General features: G+C 39.3%; 1 protein-coding gene across 1 annotated transcript in view; it reads right to left on the bottom strand.

The window, feature by feature from the left end:
• Positions 1-15,411, bottom strand: part of LOC145459350 (serine/threonine-protein kinase mTOR-like) — a 61,762-nt gene that overhangs the window by 28,293 nt on the left and 18,058 nt on the right. Inside the window, exons 17-35 of the mRNA XM_080337996.1 lie at positions 13,945-14,009; positions 13,747-13,887; positions 13,164-13,286; positions 12,537-12,719; positions 12,090-12,224; positions 9,989-10,109; positions 9,248-9,387; positions 8,701-8,811; positions 7,743-7,829; positions 7,462-7,623; positions 7,291-7,403; positions 6,703-6,864; positions 5,964-6,057; positions 5,080-5,211; positions 4,098-4,240; positions 3,289-3,454; positions 2,997-3,142; positions 1,493-1,622; positions 882-1,072 (exon numbers count right to left, since the gene is read on the bottom strand). Of these exons, the coding sequence (XP_080194122.1) occupies positions 882-1,072; positions 1,493-1,622; positions 2,997-3,142; positions 3,289-3,454; positions 4,098-4,240; positions 5,080-5,211; positions 5,964-6,057; positions 6,703-6,864; positions 7,291-7,403; positions 7,462-7,623; positions 7,743-7,829; positions 8,701-8,811; positions 9,248-9,387; positions 9,989-10,109; positions 12,090-12,224; positions 12,537-12,719; positions 13,164-13,286; positions 13,747-13,887; positions 13,945-14,009 (2,545 nt within the window). The remainder of the gene's footprint in view (positions 1-881; positions 1,073-1,492; positions 1,623-2,996; positions 3,143-3,288; positions 3,455-4,097; positions 4,241-5,079; positions 5,212-5,963; positions 6,058-6,702; positions 6,865-7,290; positions 7,404-7,461; positions 7,624-7,742; positions 7,830-8,700; positions 8,812-9,247; positions 9,388-9,988; positions 10,110-12,089; positions 12,225-12,536; positions 12,720-13,163; positions 13,287-13,746; positions 13,888-13,944; positions 14,010-15,411) is intronic.

Genomic DNA, 15,411 nt, shown 5'->3' with positions numbered 1-15,411 from the left:
TTCCTCTATTGGTACTGGTACTTGAAAATGCTACCAGAAACTGCTAAAAGTGAGGAAAATTAGTTCATCATGAATGCGAACCATTCGATATCACCCAACAGAGTTATAAAATGTGGGTGTAACAAGACTTTAACTGGAAACTGATCAATCAACACAATGGACTCGAGTCATAATACCATGACTCGGACTCGAGCCTCTGCTCACTGACTTTGAACTATGACTTGACTGAGTGGTTAATTGAAAATGACTCGACTTGACACTGAGTTTATAAAAGTGAGATTGACTTGTGACTTGGAGCCTAGTGACCTGGTTACAACCCTGGTACAGCCCTGGTCAACGCACAGAAGTTTGAAAATTTGGAATTTATTATAGATTTTTTTTTTTAATTTCATTGTCATTGAGTTGTCTACAAAAACAATGCAAAACAAATTTGACGCAATTTCAACCCGTAGAAGCAAAGTTAGTTGCGTTGCTCCGGTTTAAATGAAGTGAAGCATCGTTCTTTTAGACAATTTAACAATTTCATGAGGTTGAGTGTAACAATTCCATTTCATTTTCTATTCTGTTATAATAAAATCAAACTTTTTAAACTCAAGTGTCTTTACATCTAGCAGTTGGAATAGAGTCAAATTTGGTGTGCAGTTCCTCTTCTATTCTATAGTAATGTATTTGTGACGTATAATGCTGTGTTTTCGAGCCTAGGCGAAAATCTTGGATGGTTATTTAGCCAGGTTAGTTAAGGTTCTTCCCGAGGCCTAGTTTTCTGGGAACCAATATTAAAGTTTATCGAGACATTGGCTGGGCCAGAGTGCTACGTTCAGAGTAAAAAAAAAATCAAGGTTCCATCGAGACGCAAGATACAGCCTAAATGATCAACTTACCATTGTCCGAGTGCCTCGAGACAACGCATGTAGCCGAGCTTAGTTTCATGGGAGGTGGAATCTTCCGAAGCCTTCGGATTGGTCGAAGCCGCATATTGCAGGCTGTACCAATAATTGTCCTTGGCCTCTTCCCACTTGTGAAGTCGTTCGTACCAGGCCATTTCAACACGCTTGGGAATCGCAGAAAATCTCTAAAAATTATATCACGACCATGTACGCTGCTTTTTTCATGTCATTACAGTATGCGGACTTGGATATACGTACTGAGTATGTGATATACTCAGGGTTTGGCTTATAGGATATAAGCTAGTGGTTCTTGAACTGGAGACTAAAAAGTGCAAGAGCAGTAAGTTGACAACATTGTCGTATAAAGCAACAGGTCTGTTACTCGCGGTCCAGCAGTACACACCAAACTTCAATGTCGCCGTTGGACGTCTTTTCTCTATTCTTGCCAAGCTACTTCCTAACGACACACAGTTCCAACCACAAATGTAGAAAAGTATCACAATTTAAATAGTTCGGGCAAAATTTTATCAAATTAAATTCGTTAATGTCAGAAAATATCAAGATTTTCATTCTTTAGAAGAATACAAATGCAACGAGACAAATACCACTTCAGCCGAGTCCCTGCCACTGTAAGAATCATCACCGACAGTTGAGATATTCGAAATCGGAGCTGTCTTCTCATGATACACAAGAACGCCTTCGGCTGCGTCCGTCTGCCCGAGCTTGCTATTGATACTGAAAAAGAAAGATGTGATTTACAGAGTGAGAGTTTTTTATTTCATCCAACCAAAATACATAAACTGAAAGCACCAATGATGGCACCAAAAAATGAGCATGCAGTATTCGGTATCAGATAGGTATTATCGGTACGACCTCGAAGGTCAACTAGTCTGATCACACCCCTATCAAACAGGTACTTGTCTCTACAGTCTGGCGGTAACAAATGTTAGTCGAAAAATTAAAAGAAGAAAAAGGAAAGGATAGTATCAAGTGACAAAGCCATTTGTCGGCATGGTAGGGCAACAGCGGTAATATGTTAGTTCTAGTATCCCGTGATGCTTTTTTAAATCTATCATACAACAATCCATATGTATGATGTTGTGTTAATGCATTCTAGATGATAAGTCGTGAGAGGTCAATATATCTTATAGTTAGGTTATTTCTCTTCAACCCGCTGGTGGGTTTTTCCGAAATATTCTGCTTCCCTTATGAAAGCAGTAAAACACGACCTCAATGGGATGTGATACCAACAATTAATATATCGTTGGATTCCGAATTTCAACACCTTCAGACTGCGTATTCATGGTGAAACGCTCTACCGTGTAATGATAGTATTGATCGAATTAGTTAAGCAAAAGTGGTCAATCATGGCTTGTTTGAAAGTAGACATCTCTGTCACAGGGAATAGCACATAGTTATTTACACTAGGTAGGCCTATACGTTGTGGACTATATAAGGAAGTCACCAAAACATGTACATTTTTATAACAAGGTTATCTCCTATTCCTGATTTTATACACGCTCGGCTGCCCTGCTCTCGTCAGGCTTTGTAGCGTAGTTGGATAGGTGTACAAATTTTGTATTCACCGAAATAATACTTGTTGGTTTCGAATCCAATTGAGGTCCGTGTTTTGCAGTTTTGAAAAGTGAAGTAAATTTTTTTGAAAAACCCGCCGGTGCCGGCCGGTTAACGAGGACATATTATTATGAAAGTGAGTACGATTATCAGGTATGAAAAAGTCGTCAAACATATGACGCAAACTATTGGAAAAATATTTTTTTTTATATAACTTTTAATACAATACAGTCCGTCAACTTGCAAATTTAATGTGCTGTGTGGGGATGTAGAGACGAAATCAACCATATTGCACAAATGTTGCAGCGTTTGAATTCTGCACAAAAATGATTTGCATTCATTTCCCTACACAACGGTGCCATATTGCAAGTGAGAGTGTAACAGTGAGGGGGGAGATGTCCGTAGTGCTAATCTCAGCACAAAGATTCGATGCGAGTCATGATTCCTGCACAGGGAGCCAGTTTTTGATGCTGTGCGTTTAATATGCCGCTTCCAAGATACGCAGTGAACAGAGTGCGGGACAGTTTAACTTACTTGATCAGGTCGCCGATGACTTGGGAATTGATGCCCTTGTAAAATTCAAGCTCCTTATAGTGCAGGGCTTTGGCAAAAGCTCGACACTTGGCAGCTGTTTCACCGAGCAGCTTCACGCCGTTATTGTCTCTTAAGGGCAATGGTCCCTGTTGAGTAGTAAGCAGTGGTTAGTGATTGGGTAACAGATTCAAATCACAGTACATGAGGATATACGGCATTTTTGATGGCCACATTAAAAATTTAAAGACTTAACATAACGTACCAAAATACCAATAAGAAAATAACAATCCACCTTATCTGTGTGTTCCATGAATTCAGCCAAGTTCAGCAAGGTATGCGTCACTTCCGCGGGCACGTCGGGCGATTGCAAAGCGGTCTCGACAACGAGAACCAATTCGTCTTGTTGAGATTCGTTTAGCTCCGACCAGCAAGACAGGAACGCGGCGTTGAAGAGAGCTCTGACAATTAAAACCATACGATACATATGGTCAAAGATTAAGAATCAAAGAAAAAAAGACAAAGCTCTAGGTTGGAAGCAAATCCTCTGAAAGAAATGAGAGCTTGTCATCTTGGGTCTACTTAATTTTACTTTTTAAATAATACCCACAGGTGATCACTAAGAATGTAACCCTACTTTTTACAGAATCCAAGTAGACTCAGCCTACTTTCACTACTTACTGAAGTTGCTATGTTTTGGACTGCTTCCATTTACACTAGAACTAGATTTTGAGGGAAAAACATTTGATTTTAACAATTTCGATTACAAAAAGTAGACGGTAGTTTTGAGATCACTTTACATCATTTTCATGAATGAAATGAATTGTCACGAGAATCGCATGAAATAGCCTAAACTGCCTAATCATCATTTATCACTAAAACTGGATCTATTCTGTAAAACTACAGCGATTTCAAACTTCATCAGTAATTTTTCATTTGTCGCGAGGACACTTCTTAGAGTTTCACATCCGATTAACTGCTCAAAGTAAGCGACCAAGCTCGATGTTACAATATGTGATCACTACAAAACTTCAAGTAACTTGAAGAAATGACGATCACTATGTATGCAAACTTTCACAATAACCCAACATAGAACGAACTTACCTTGCTAATGGAGGATACGAATTGGCCAGTGCACCGCACGCTTTCATTGCATAGGAAGGAGATTCCTTCAATAGTTCCACACTCAGTCGTCTCAACCATTCCAGCCAGTCGTCTTTGGATACGCGTCTGATGATTTTCCAGGCCTGTGCACAGATAAGGGAACTTACTTAAAGCCATATAATTAATACCTGCTAAAATGTAGTGTGTAAATGCGATGGTGCATTTTGCCATTTCAAATTTGAGCATTTCCGATTTACTTCTAAACTACGAGCCCGCTGACCAAACTTTTTATAACTACAGACCTGATTACTTTTCAAACCATTCCTTTTTTAGTCGTAATTGAATTAGCTTTGGCATGTCTTGAAAATAGTCCCTGTAATGGTATCCTAATGAGCAGAGTCAGAAATAGAAAAAAGTTTGTTTTCCATATCTTGCTTGATAGGCGATTGAATCGTCAGGTTCAGGTTGCATTTCGAATCCGTCCCTACCCATAATCGGAAGTTATCACAGTTCAAATTTTGAATTTAATATAGAAATTTAAAAATATTGCAGTTGGAAATTTTGGATTTGAAAAAGTAGCATTGACGGTGGGTAATCCCAGAATTATCAACGAAATACTCAGAAAACTTCGCTTCTATGGGTTTGAATGGAGTCACATTCGTTTTGCATCGTTTTTGTAGACAACTTCATGGGGTTGCCAGTAAAATTTGAAAAAAAAATTCAAATATTGTATATTAGATTAAAAATTTCACGATTACCGCTTGGACTGGATTGAAATTTGGCGTGCATCATTCTTTCAGGCAACCTGACAATTTAATTGCCTAGGACGTAAGATTTAAAAAAAAGTTTTTTTAACATCCCTTATGGACATGAAAAGGATTGAATTACACAGTACTAAATCGTAGATCACAATATTACAATATTGTCAGCACCAGAATACAGACCATCATTCACAATGGTGACTACACACACAGTTACTCACCCTTTGCAGATTTTGGGTGCTAACATGCTGCCTGCTGCTAGCAATGGCGTCCGTCGACCCCTGATTCGAGTTTTCATGAGCTTGGTTTTGCCTGGACCACGAAAAGAACCCCTTGCCCAATCCGTCTTCAGCCTGTAAACAACAAAGGCCGTTGCAATGTTGCAAAACAGAAGTCGTTATTTTTCTAGTATTTGAATAGTATATTCAATTTAAATATACTATTCAATTGTATATTGAAGTTGTGTACCTCCAAGAAGCTTTTCTAGTATTTGCAGAGCCGATTAAACTGAATTCATATAAGTATGTCCTTCATCAAGAGATCTTTTGAGGTACGGAACTTCATCATACAAATTGAATAATATACTCATATTGAAATCGTCATCCGAATATTTTCGGCTGACACTCGCCAGGGGTAATCGTCAGCAATTAATTAGGAATTGGAAAGCACATAGTATGTCAACAATCCTTCTTCAATCCAGTGCATTGGAGTTGGCTTTATTCAAAATATGTCAACCTATTTTGTGCCAACAAAAGGAGTTAGTGTATTATTCAGAAATAGTACACTGAGCTTAAGAGCTCTCTTAGCGCCAATTATTCAAAATTTCATGCCTGTGAAGTAATATTTTGTGATACGATTGTTGTTCTTTCTAATTCTCTACTAGTTGCTGAAGATTACCCCTGACGAATGTCCCGCTGAAAATATTCGGGTTCATTTATTATCAATATGTATGTATGATGTAAAAATGTTGTTCTGGGCAATAATAGGCATATTATTTGAGATATCACATAACAGATAACAGTAATCGTTACAACATCAGAACCACTTCCATATTCCACGTCAAACTATGTTTTGTGCTGATACAACTTGAGAAAACAGTCCTTACCAGCATGACTTTGGAAACCATCATGTCATAGTTTGGATGCAGGATCTTGTGCTTTTCGATCAAACCACTCAGCATCGGCACATAGACGGAGTACCTGATAGAAGTATCCTCAATAAAATCAATTGCTCAAAATTTGAAATCTGTACAAAAATAACTTCATTTTCCAAATCTTACTTGGCTACTTGATAAAATTGCCGGGTTGGTTAAACAAAAAAACGCTGTAGGGTAAATCAATGTTGACTCAATACCAACCTGTAGAAGCAATGCTATACTGGTGGACAATTTCAGATTCATTACAAAAACATACAGAATATTTGGTGTCAAATTGTTACCGGTGGGTATAAAAAAATGATACATAACAAATTTGACCCAGTACTAACCCGTAAAAGCGAAGTTAGTAGGATAGATTATTTTACGTTTCCCAAAAAAATGGTGTGTATAGTAGGAAATTTCATGTTTATTAATTGTAGAATTAAAATTATTAACCATAAATACTATTTTTTATCAAATCCAAAATTTTCAACACGAATAACTTGGTTTCTACAAGTTGGAATCGCACCTAATTCTTTTTATAATAAATCAGAAATTTTCTACTTTTATAGCCACACTTCTGCATGACGGGATTAGAGCATATTTGAAGTACAGCGTGGTGTTTAGCCAGCATAACAATTCTATCAAGTAGATCCAGTACAATTTGAAAAAATACCCATTTATGCACAAGCCTACAGTATAGAAATACCTTTTACCAAACTGTCGTATTAACGACGTCAGTATATCCATGCACGTGCCTCGCAAGTCTGGATACATCATGATGACGCGGGTCAGTGGCAAGACAATCTGCGACATGTGCTCACGAAGATCCACGCATTCTGACCATTTCTCCACTGTGGTCAAAGCCATTCTGTAATAAGGACATAGATCAGGTCACAATTAGTATCAAGGAGACAATCGAGATCTTGGAATTCGCAACACTATATATTTGAATATCGCTTTTAGGATTATGTTCAATGCAGTATAATTTTTAGAACATCAAAACTTTCCCTGTGTCTGAAAACAATGCTCAAGTTTATTACTGTCGGTAGGGTTATGCACGGTGATTCCAAGTATTTGTATCAGAGTATTATTTGTAATGATTTGAGACTTATTTTTTTCTAGGTATCACACCTATCAGGTCGCTAACGCACTCACATTGTAAGTCACTAAGGCTAAATGGACCCAATTGAAACTGTGGAAAACCTATGCCAAATTTATGTAACACTGATCAGCAGTTCAATTCCTGCGACATGACTTACAGAAGGACAAGACGCAATAAAACAGAAACACTCACTTCCGAATATTGGCCGGCACATCCGAAGAATCCACCAGCTTCATCACAGGCGGCAAAAACAAGTGAATATACGAATCCAGATTGCTACCAAACACTTGTAGCGCTTTGAGCATCTGAAAACCAACAAGTAACGATAATCTGGCTTATCAAAAACAGGCACTCGATAAAAACCTTCAAAGTAACGGCTCGATCCGAAGTGTCGTCGTAAATGAACACCTTGAGTGCGAAAGGCAAAATTTGCGGCAAGTAAGCTTTGAAATCACTGGCAAGGGCGAGAGCGATTTGCTCGCACAACGATATCAGAGTTTCTTGAAAGGGTGTCACCCAATACTCCTGTAGAAAGGAAATAAAATTCAAAAAACACTGTGGTAACAAAACTTTTGATGTGACTACCCACGATGCTCGCGAGTCACGTCAGACGTCAGTACAAATTCCGACTCGTAAATAAATACCTTGATCAGCTCAAAAATATCATCCATGAAACCTCTGGCGTGTTGCTTCACGGTCAGCAGAATAGAACCCAAGTTTTTGAAAAGGAACTGAAACAAAATAGATATGTGAAATTTTCAAAATATATAAAATAACTAGAAGCAGGGGTTACACTCCCCTCGGACAGTGTTGAAGATTTTGGAGGTCAACACTCTGATTAGGAGTAGAGTTTCTGACTCAAATATCAGTCATTGACTTCGGCACCAGCCAATTCTTGCTAGGCATGATTCTCAACAATGTCATAATTAGAAGATTCCGCTTACGCTGGCCAACCGCCTTCAGCGAATCGATTTGAAAATCTGATTAATTTTAATCACAAGCCACAATTGAGCAATGAGCATACCATAATGTTTGTGCCATAAGGTCATTACTTCAATACACAATTGAATAATATATTCATATTGACATAAGCCCGAATGTTTTTGGCTGACACTCGTCAGGGCTCATCATCATCAGGTGCTCTACTACTTGCTGAAATGAGCATAGTCAATTGAAATATAAATCTATTTATCATTTAATTGTATAATGAGGTTCTGTGCCTCCAGGTCATTACTCGTTAAAATAATTTTTGTAGCTATGAACATAAAACATTACTGTTTCACTTGTACAACATAGTTTTCAATCTTGATTTATTCCTCTAATTAGATTATCAAATCTTCTGATATATTTACAGGTACACTAAACATATTCGTGGTTCCACATGAGAGGATAACGCATACCACCAAAGATTGGTAAGCACTGCTGTAAATGTTACTATCGAAACGGCTGCTCGGTTTCGACACCATAGGCGGTGATAACTTGGAGATTTCAAACGTACGTACGTCCTTTTCAAATTCTAAATATATTCCAATGGATTTCTTTTCCAGATCATTACTTGATCTCAAAATTTACAAAAACAATTCCACAAAGAGCTTTCCTTACCTCCCGAATATTAGAATCGCAAGATCGTATCGTCGCGAGGTACGTCGGTATGATTTGCGACAGGTACGGAACGCACTTCAAATTCAACGTGTTGATCATATACTCGATTGCCTGTCAAGTGACAACCCGACAGTATGAGTTGAAATATGTATTGTTTGCGCGACTAAAATGAATATAACGCCGGTTCGACATCACATTAAAGATAACATGGTCGATCTATTTCGTTGCACTATTTGAGAAGCGTTGATAAAAAAAACGATTTTTCCAAATCTTGCTTGCTAGGTGATTAAATTGTCAGGTTGCCTAAAAAAACAATGCGCACCACATTTCAATCCATTCCAACGGGCAATCGCAAAGCTCTGATAGTTTGAAATTTATTTTAATATGCATTTTAAAAAAAAATCATATTTTACTCATCACCCCATGAAATTGATACAGTGTCTACAAAAACGATGCCAGACAAATTTGACGCAATTCCAATCAGTTAAACACTCGACACAGATTTAAGTGCTATTGCGGCCAACACTACAAAACCAAATCATTCCACCTGAATGACATCCATATGATGCCCCGACAACAAGGGATCTTTCAACACTTTCATCAACGTTGAGACGGCGACAGCCAGATAAAAATCTTCCGATGAGTTTCCGAGTGAAATCAGAACGTCGCTGGTTCCTGATCCAAACGCTGCAAATAGTTTCCAGTTACCATAAATCATAGTCAGACTGTAAGTACCAGTGGTAGTCAGTAATGGAGTACTTGTACTTATTTGGAGTATGAATTAGGTTTCTGCCTCCTTGCAATACTTACTGAGGCACACAAACTTTCTTATCTGTTGAACAAACATGCTTAGTGTAAAAAAATGAGTATATTACGAATCCCAGGCTTCCGATATCACCCAAGAGTTTCACAGAAGTGAGTAGAGCCTGACTTGAATCCCACAATGTCTTGGACTGCTTATGTTAACAGACTTTGGCAGATTTGTAGTCCTGTAATGCTTCTACTTTGTATATTTCAGACCGAAATGAATATCGCAAATAGTTACTTGGTGATTCTCTTAGAGATACAGAACTTCAATATACCACTGAATGAAATATTTGTTTGAAATAACGCCGAATATTTTCAGCTGACACTCGTCAGGAGTAATTGTCAGCAACTAGTAGAGAATTCATAAGGACTTCGACTTTGTATTACCCCGGATAAGTGTCAGCCGAAAATATTCGGGTTCACGTCAATAAGATTGTATTATTCAACCGCACAAATAGTTCCGAGATTGAAAAAAGCTAACCAGAGTCTCCCATCTCCTTGCGTTCCGGCACGGACATTCCGTCGGCGGGCTGATTCCCGCTCTTGTATACCTTGTGCTTGAAAGGATCCAACGCGCCGATGAGTCCAAGAACTTTTATCACCTGAACGAACGGTAGGAGTGAGCACAATGATTCGGGTACTCAAATCTGACTCGAGTATTTTTTCTTATGATTTGAGTCAAATAGCAAGAGATTATTAGTTTGCGTGCTAAAATCAGGGCATGGTATGGTATGGTATGGTATGGAAGTATGGTATGGTATGGATCGATATTTTGGTATGGAATATGGAATAATGCAAGTATGGTATGGAATGGAAGATTTTAATCTATGGTATGGAACAACATTTCCATACTTCCATACTTTGATGTTTCATACATTTTATCGTGATCTGTGCAAGCTTCATGAAGCGTACGTTGTTCACTGTTCACGGAATACGATCGCTTTTGTTATGTGTGAACGTGAACTATTGAACGCTGTGTAGGAACAAATAGGCCTACACGCTTGTGCAACGGTTTTAGGAGCATTTGGAATGACATGATTTAGTGATGTAATAATGACAACAGTAATGTTGATCCTATATTCTATTGAGACTAGACACGACGTCTCCGAGCATAGTCTATCATGTGACGCAATAATTGTAACGTAGGCTACTCCAACTACAGTACCTCATTCCTTGAGTGACGACAGCTTACAAGCAATCATGATGCAACGTACTAAATGCTCAATGTGATTGATAATTACATTTCTTCTGAAACATTGTCCGCACATTTATACTATTTACATACCGAGATAACTTATTGGTCATATTTCAAACGCTCTCGCATTAGGATTATAGATCAGGAAGTGGGGTAGATATATAGTTTGAAATTCTCGCCACGCTAACCCCGACCAAATACTGTACTAATAATCACGCAGATCGCTGCAGTATTGATCGCTTGCAGCTGGGATATTTTATGGGTGCGCCTATATTATACATTATTGTGCGAGTAGTTACTTCAAACTTGCATGTGCCTCATGCCAATGTACCGGAAATGCGATGATATTCTTGTGGAGCAGGGGCGGGTAACTTCTTCAGTTGGCGGGCCGGATATAGGAAAATTAAGGAACTTGGCGGGCCGGATTGCTGAATGGTTAAATTATTCGCCCATATACAAGGAATAAATGATATTTAATGGATGTATTTTATCGACTGCAATGTCACATCAAAGCCATTTCTCGCCGATAATGACAATACAATATGGATTTGAGAACAGCATTGTCGTACAGGCGCCGCAATGTCTGCTTCTCTCTGATCAACTAACTCACGGTGCAATCCTTAATTAAGATTTCAAACGTTTGATAAGACCGGCACCCAAAATTTACCAAGATATCAATTCATTAGGGTTGAGTGCATCGTAAATGCCGATAATGCAAGTCTTCTCGCTTCGACGAACTTACGCGTAAGCTCCACTCTCGCACGCTGCGCAGTGCGCACACCTGCCACACCTATATAATAACATACAGTCACTAAAATTTGACGTTTAGGCAAGTAGTGGGGAATCTCGGCAGACTGGGGCCGCGGGCCACATTATCATGTAAGACGGGAAAGTGTCTGCGGGCCGGACAAAATCTTGTTGGGGGGCGCATCCGGCCCGCGGGTCGTATTTTGCCACTCTTTTTTATGGACGGTCCTAGATAACAGTCAGCTGACTATCTCATTTTTCTCGTGGAAGCTGTAGAGTAGACGTACACGGCACCTCACCATCGTTAACTAAACCTCACCAAAACAGACTCTGTAAAACTATTACCAGGAATTAGATTCGCATCATGGCTAGTTTAAGCAATAGTGACATCCGAAATATCAATAATACAGGTGCTATAAAAGGTACTATACTTATGATATTGAAGTATTTGAAAGTATGGAATATGTATCAAGTATGGTATGGAACAATGTTGGTATGGTATGGAAAATTGCAAGTATGGTATGGAGAGAGTAAGGCAAGTATGGAGTATGGAAAATTCTCGTTCCATACCATACCATACCATGACCTGGCTAAAATTACATGCTAGTTACAACACGTCTCTCTATCCCTGTCTGTCTACCTCTTTCCGAAAGTGCAGGGATTTTTCCGTTTTCAGGAAGCTCAGAAGCGTGTCCAGCAGCGTCGGGTATTTCTCGTAAGGCTCCACCACGTACCCGGTACTCTGGACCAGTTTGCCAAGACAAATCAAAGCCACCTGAAAGCAGAGTTGAAAAATTGGAAAAAAATGCTTCCCCGAAGTAGATTACGATTATAGCGACACATCTATTGAAATTAGACTATACCTAGAATTACTAAAATCGCTGAAACTTAGAATTGAACTCAATTTGGGATCTGAAAGAAATACCACGAAAATATAGCTCAGTCCATATCAAAGCAGATTTCATCCTCATAAACACTCTAGAATGACATTAGATTAGACAAGTAAATTACTTTTAGTTCGAATTAGTCTACTTACAAAGCCAGTTCGACTAACGGAAGGATAAACGGATATCACTCAAAACGTCACCTCGCGCTTCGCAAAACTCGAATGAGCTTGGAGCATCTCCAGAATGATTGGCATCAGCTCGTCGATCACCGATTCCACCCCGATTTCAGATCCTCCCACTTCCGCGTACTCTCCGATAGTTTGCATGATGCTGACGGCGACCGGGGAATTGGATTTGTTTTCTTTGAGTTGCCAGATCAACGCCTGCACGGGAGAAACGTTTATTAGAATCTGTCTCGCGGCTAACTATATACCCAAAAGTATCCAAAAATCACAATCAGTGATTCACATCCACAAGGCTCACTAAGCCAGCCTAAGGGCTTTGTAACCAAGTCACAAAGTCCCGAGTCACAAGTCAAATCTACTTTTATAGCATTTATTCGAGTCAAGTCGAGTCATTATCAATTCACAATCAAATCAAGCCAGGGTTCAAAGGTTCGAGTCCGCATCACAGTGTTGAGATTCGAGTCAAGAGTCCAACCCATATATCATAGTTGAACTAAAAACTAAATAATGCAGACCTAAATCCTCATTCATTATACAATAGTATTAAATTTCTACTGATAAATTCAGATAGCATGCTACAACATAGCCTGCATGCCGGGATCCTATCTCTATACAGGCCACAATCTCATCACAACACGTTACCTGCATAATCGTATGAACGTAAGGCCGAATTAGCAGAGGTGCTGTAGATGCCAACTGTCCCAACAATCTCGTCGACTGCATCTTATTCTTCCCGATACCGCTGTGCTGAAGCTCGGCTAGAAGCTGAGAGAGATTCACAGGTTACTAGACTTGTACAAACTATTAATCTACTTAGCAGACGGTAAACTGACAAGTATTTCTAGTTCTAGTTGCGGATTTTGAAAAGTGGCTAGTTCTGATTCTAGTTGAGAATTAAAGAAAAAAAGTAGGTGTGCCAATTCTTCAGAAATAAATCTAGTTATTTGTGTTTTAGTTTGTTAGTTACGGAATTTTGAAGGTCAATAGTTCTAGTTCTAGTTGCAAGTTTTGAAAAGTGAGTAGTTCTAGTTCTAGTTGAGACTTTTGTTAAGTGTCAACTTGTAGTTCTAGTTGCGAGTTTTGAAAAGCGGGTAGTTCTAGTTGTAGAGGAAAGTTTTGAATAGTGACCTGTTCTAGTTCTAGTTGTGCATTTTCAAAATCAAGTTATTGATAAGTGTGCAGGCTACCAAGGCATCAGTCACCACCGATTCTCAATCCGGCCCACCTCAATTAGAATCTTTCTCAACGACGGCATTACATAGGCAGGGTTATGTTCCGCTAAACGACCCATCGTAGAAATGGCGGCCTCCCGAACTTCGAATACTTCATCGTGATTGGCCGTAAACAGAATACAAAGATTTTCGTGCTGCAAAGCAATGGAAACATGAGATAGATTTCAGGAATGTCGCGACAGGACGCTCACCTGCGCCAAGTAGCAGTCAAATCGATCACCTAGCAAGTACAGAATTTCCACTCTGACATCGGAATCTAGAGAAAACAAAATGAAAATCCAAGTCTCAAAAGGTAGACAAGACATACTAGACAAGGCCTATCAAGTGATGTCATCCTGAATATAATGTTATCTTGTATCCGTATGATGATACTAAAAAAACTTGTATACAAATGAATAGTATATTCATTTTGAAATAAGCCAGAATATTTTCGGCTGATACTCGTCATGGGTAATTGTCAGCAACTAGTAGAGAATTGGAGAGAACGTTGGATATCAACAATCATATCACCGAATATCATGTCACCGGCAGGATATTTGGAATAATCGAGGAGAACAAAATTTATCTCCGTTGCAACTGGTTCGAAACTGGCCACAAAAACATCCGTATTAACATCGACACTGAGGGCCGAGACCAATTTCTCTGCTGAGTACCGATTCTCTACTCAGCAGCGAATTTTTTACTCAACTCGCGCCAAAAAGTATACTCACACTCGAATGCGTTTGAATCGGCACTCAAATCTAAGTCAGCGGACCACCAGACTTAAGTGTCAATTTTTGCGGTCGAGCAGCCAACTGTAGGCATTTTAGGCAACAGTCGCTGCGGGGTTCGCCAATTACCGGAGTACCGTACACTGGTACGGTATAGTATTCGATAATGAAATACTCTATTGCTTTCTGCTGAACGGAGTGGTGCCTGTGTGGCTGTGCGCCCGTCAGTGGCGCCTGCTGTACCATTTCGGCTTCTTGTACGGTATCTTGATTTACGGGAATGGTAACTTCTGCTGTATGAATTCGTTATAGGCAAGTTTCGTTGAGTGAATGAGTGCACTGAGCTGGCGCTTGGGTGGATTTTGTTCCATAAAATTTTATTATACATACCGTAAGTCATGTCAACTGCCATTTGAAATTTATAGATACAGAAATGGCGACAAAGGTTGATCGTCAAGCAAAACCGACAAGTTTTGGGCTGCTGCTAGCGATTGAATTTAACGCTGCCGGCACTTTACGAATGCTTATCTCACAATTAGGAAGATGCAGCATTTTGAACCTGAACTGATAGAGTTCTTGGTGATATCCGTGTTGGGATGGAGTCACTATACCTTCAGGCCTTTCAATATTCAGACGAGACTCCCCGTCATTGGCCGTCAACAGACCAGCAATAAGCTTTTGGAAACAAGAAATGCTGAATATATCAGGGAGAAAATGTAAGAGTGTATATGGCAAAGTATGGTAGAGGAGCTAAGTGATTCGTGCATGGACGAGCTACGATTGGAAAGAAATCCTGAAGAAATGTCAACTTTCAATTTATTTACACGATATCGACGCATTCATTTGTTCTTAGAGGCCTGCACTTACGTTATTGTGGCCTGTTGTGAAACTTTATAAATTTCGAATGGGTTTGTGGCGTCTTGCGAATATACTTCTGTGGGGCAATGA

This window comes from Botryllus schlosseri, chromosome 16 (genome assembly GCF_051294905.1).
Source record: "Botryllus schlosseri isolate E-star chromosome 16, Bs_hap1, whole genome shotgun sequence".
Classification (NCBI taxonomy): domain Eukaryota; kingdom Metazoa; phylum Chordata; class Ascidiacea; order Stolidobranchia; family Styelidae; genus Botryllus; species Botryllus schlosseri.
This window is presented reverse-complemented; position numbering and strand designations above follow the sequence as displayed.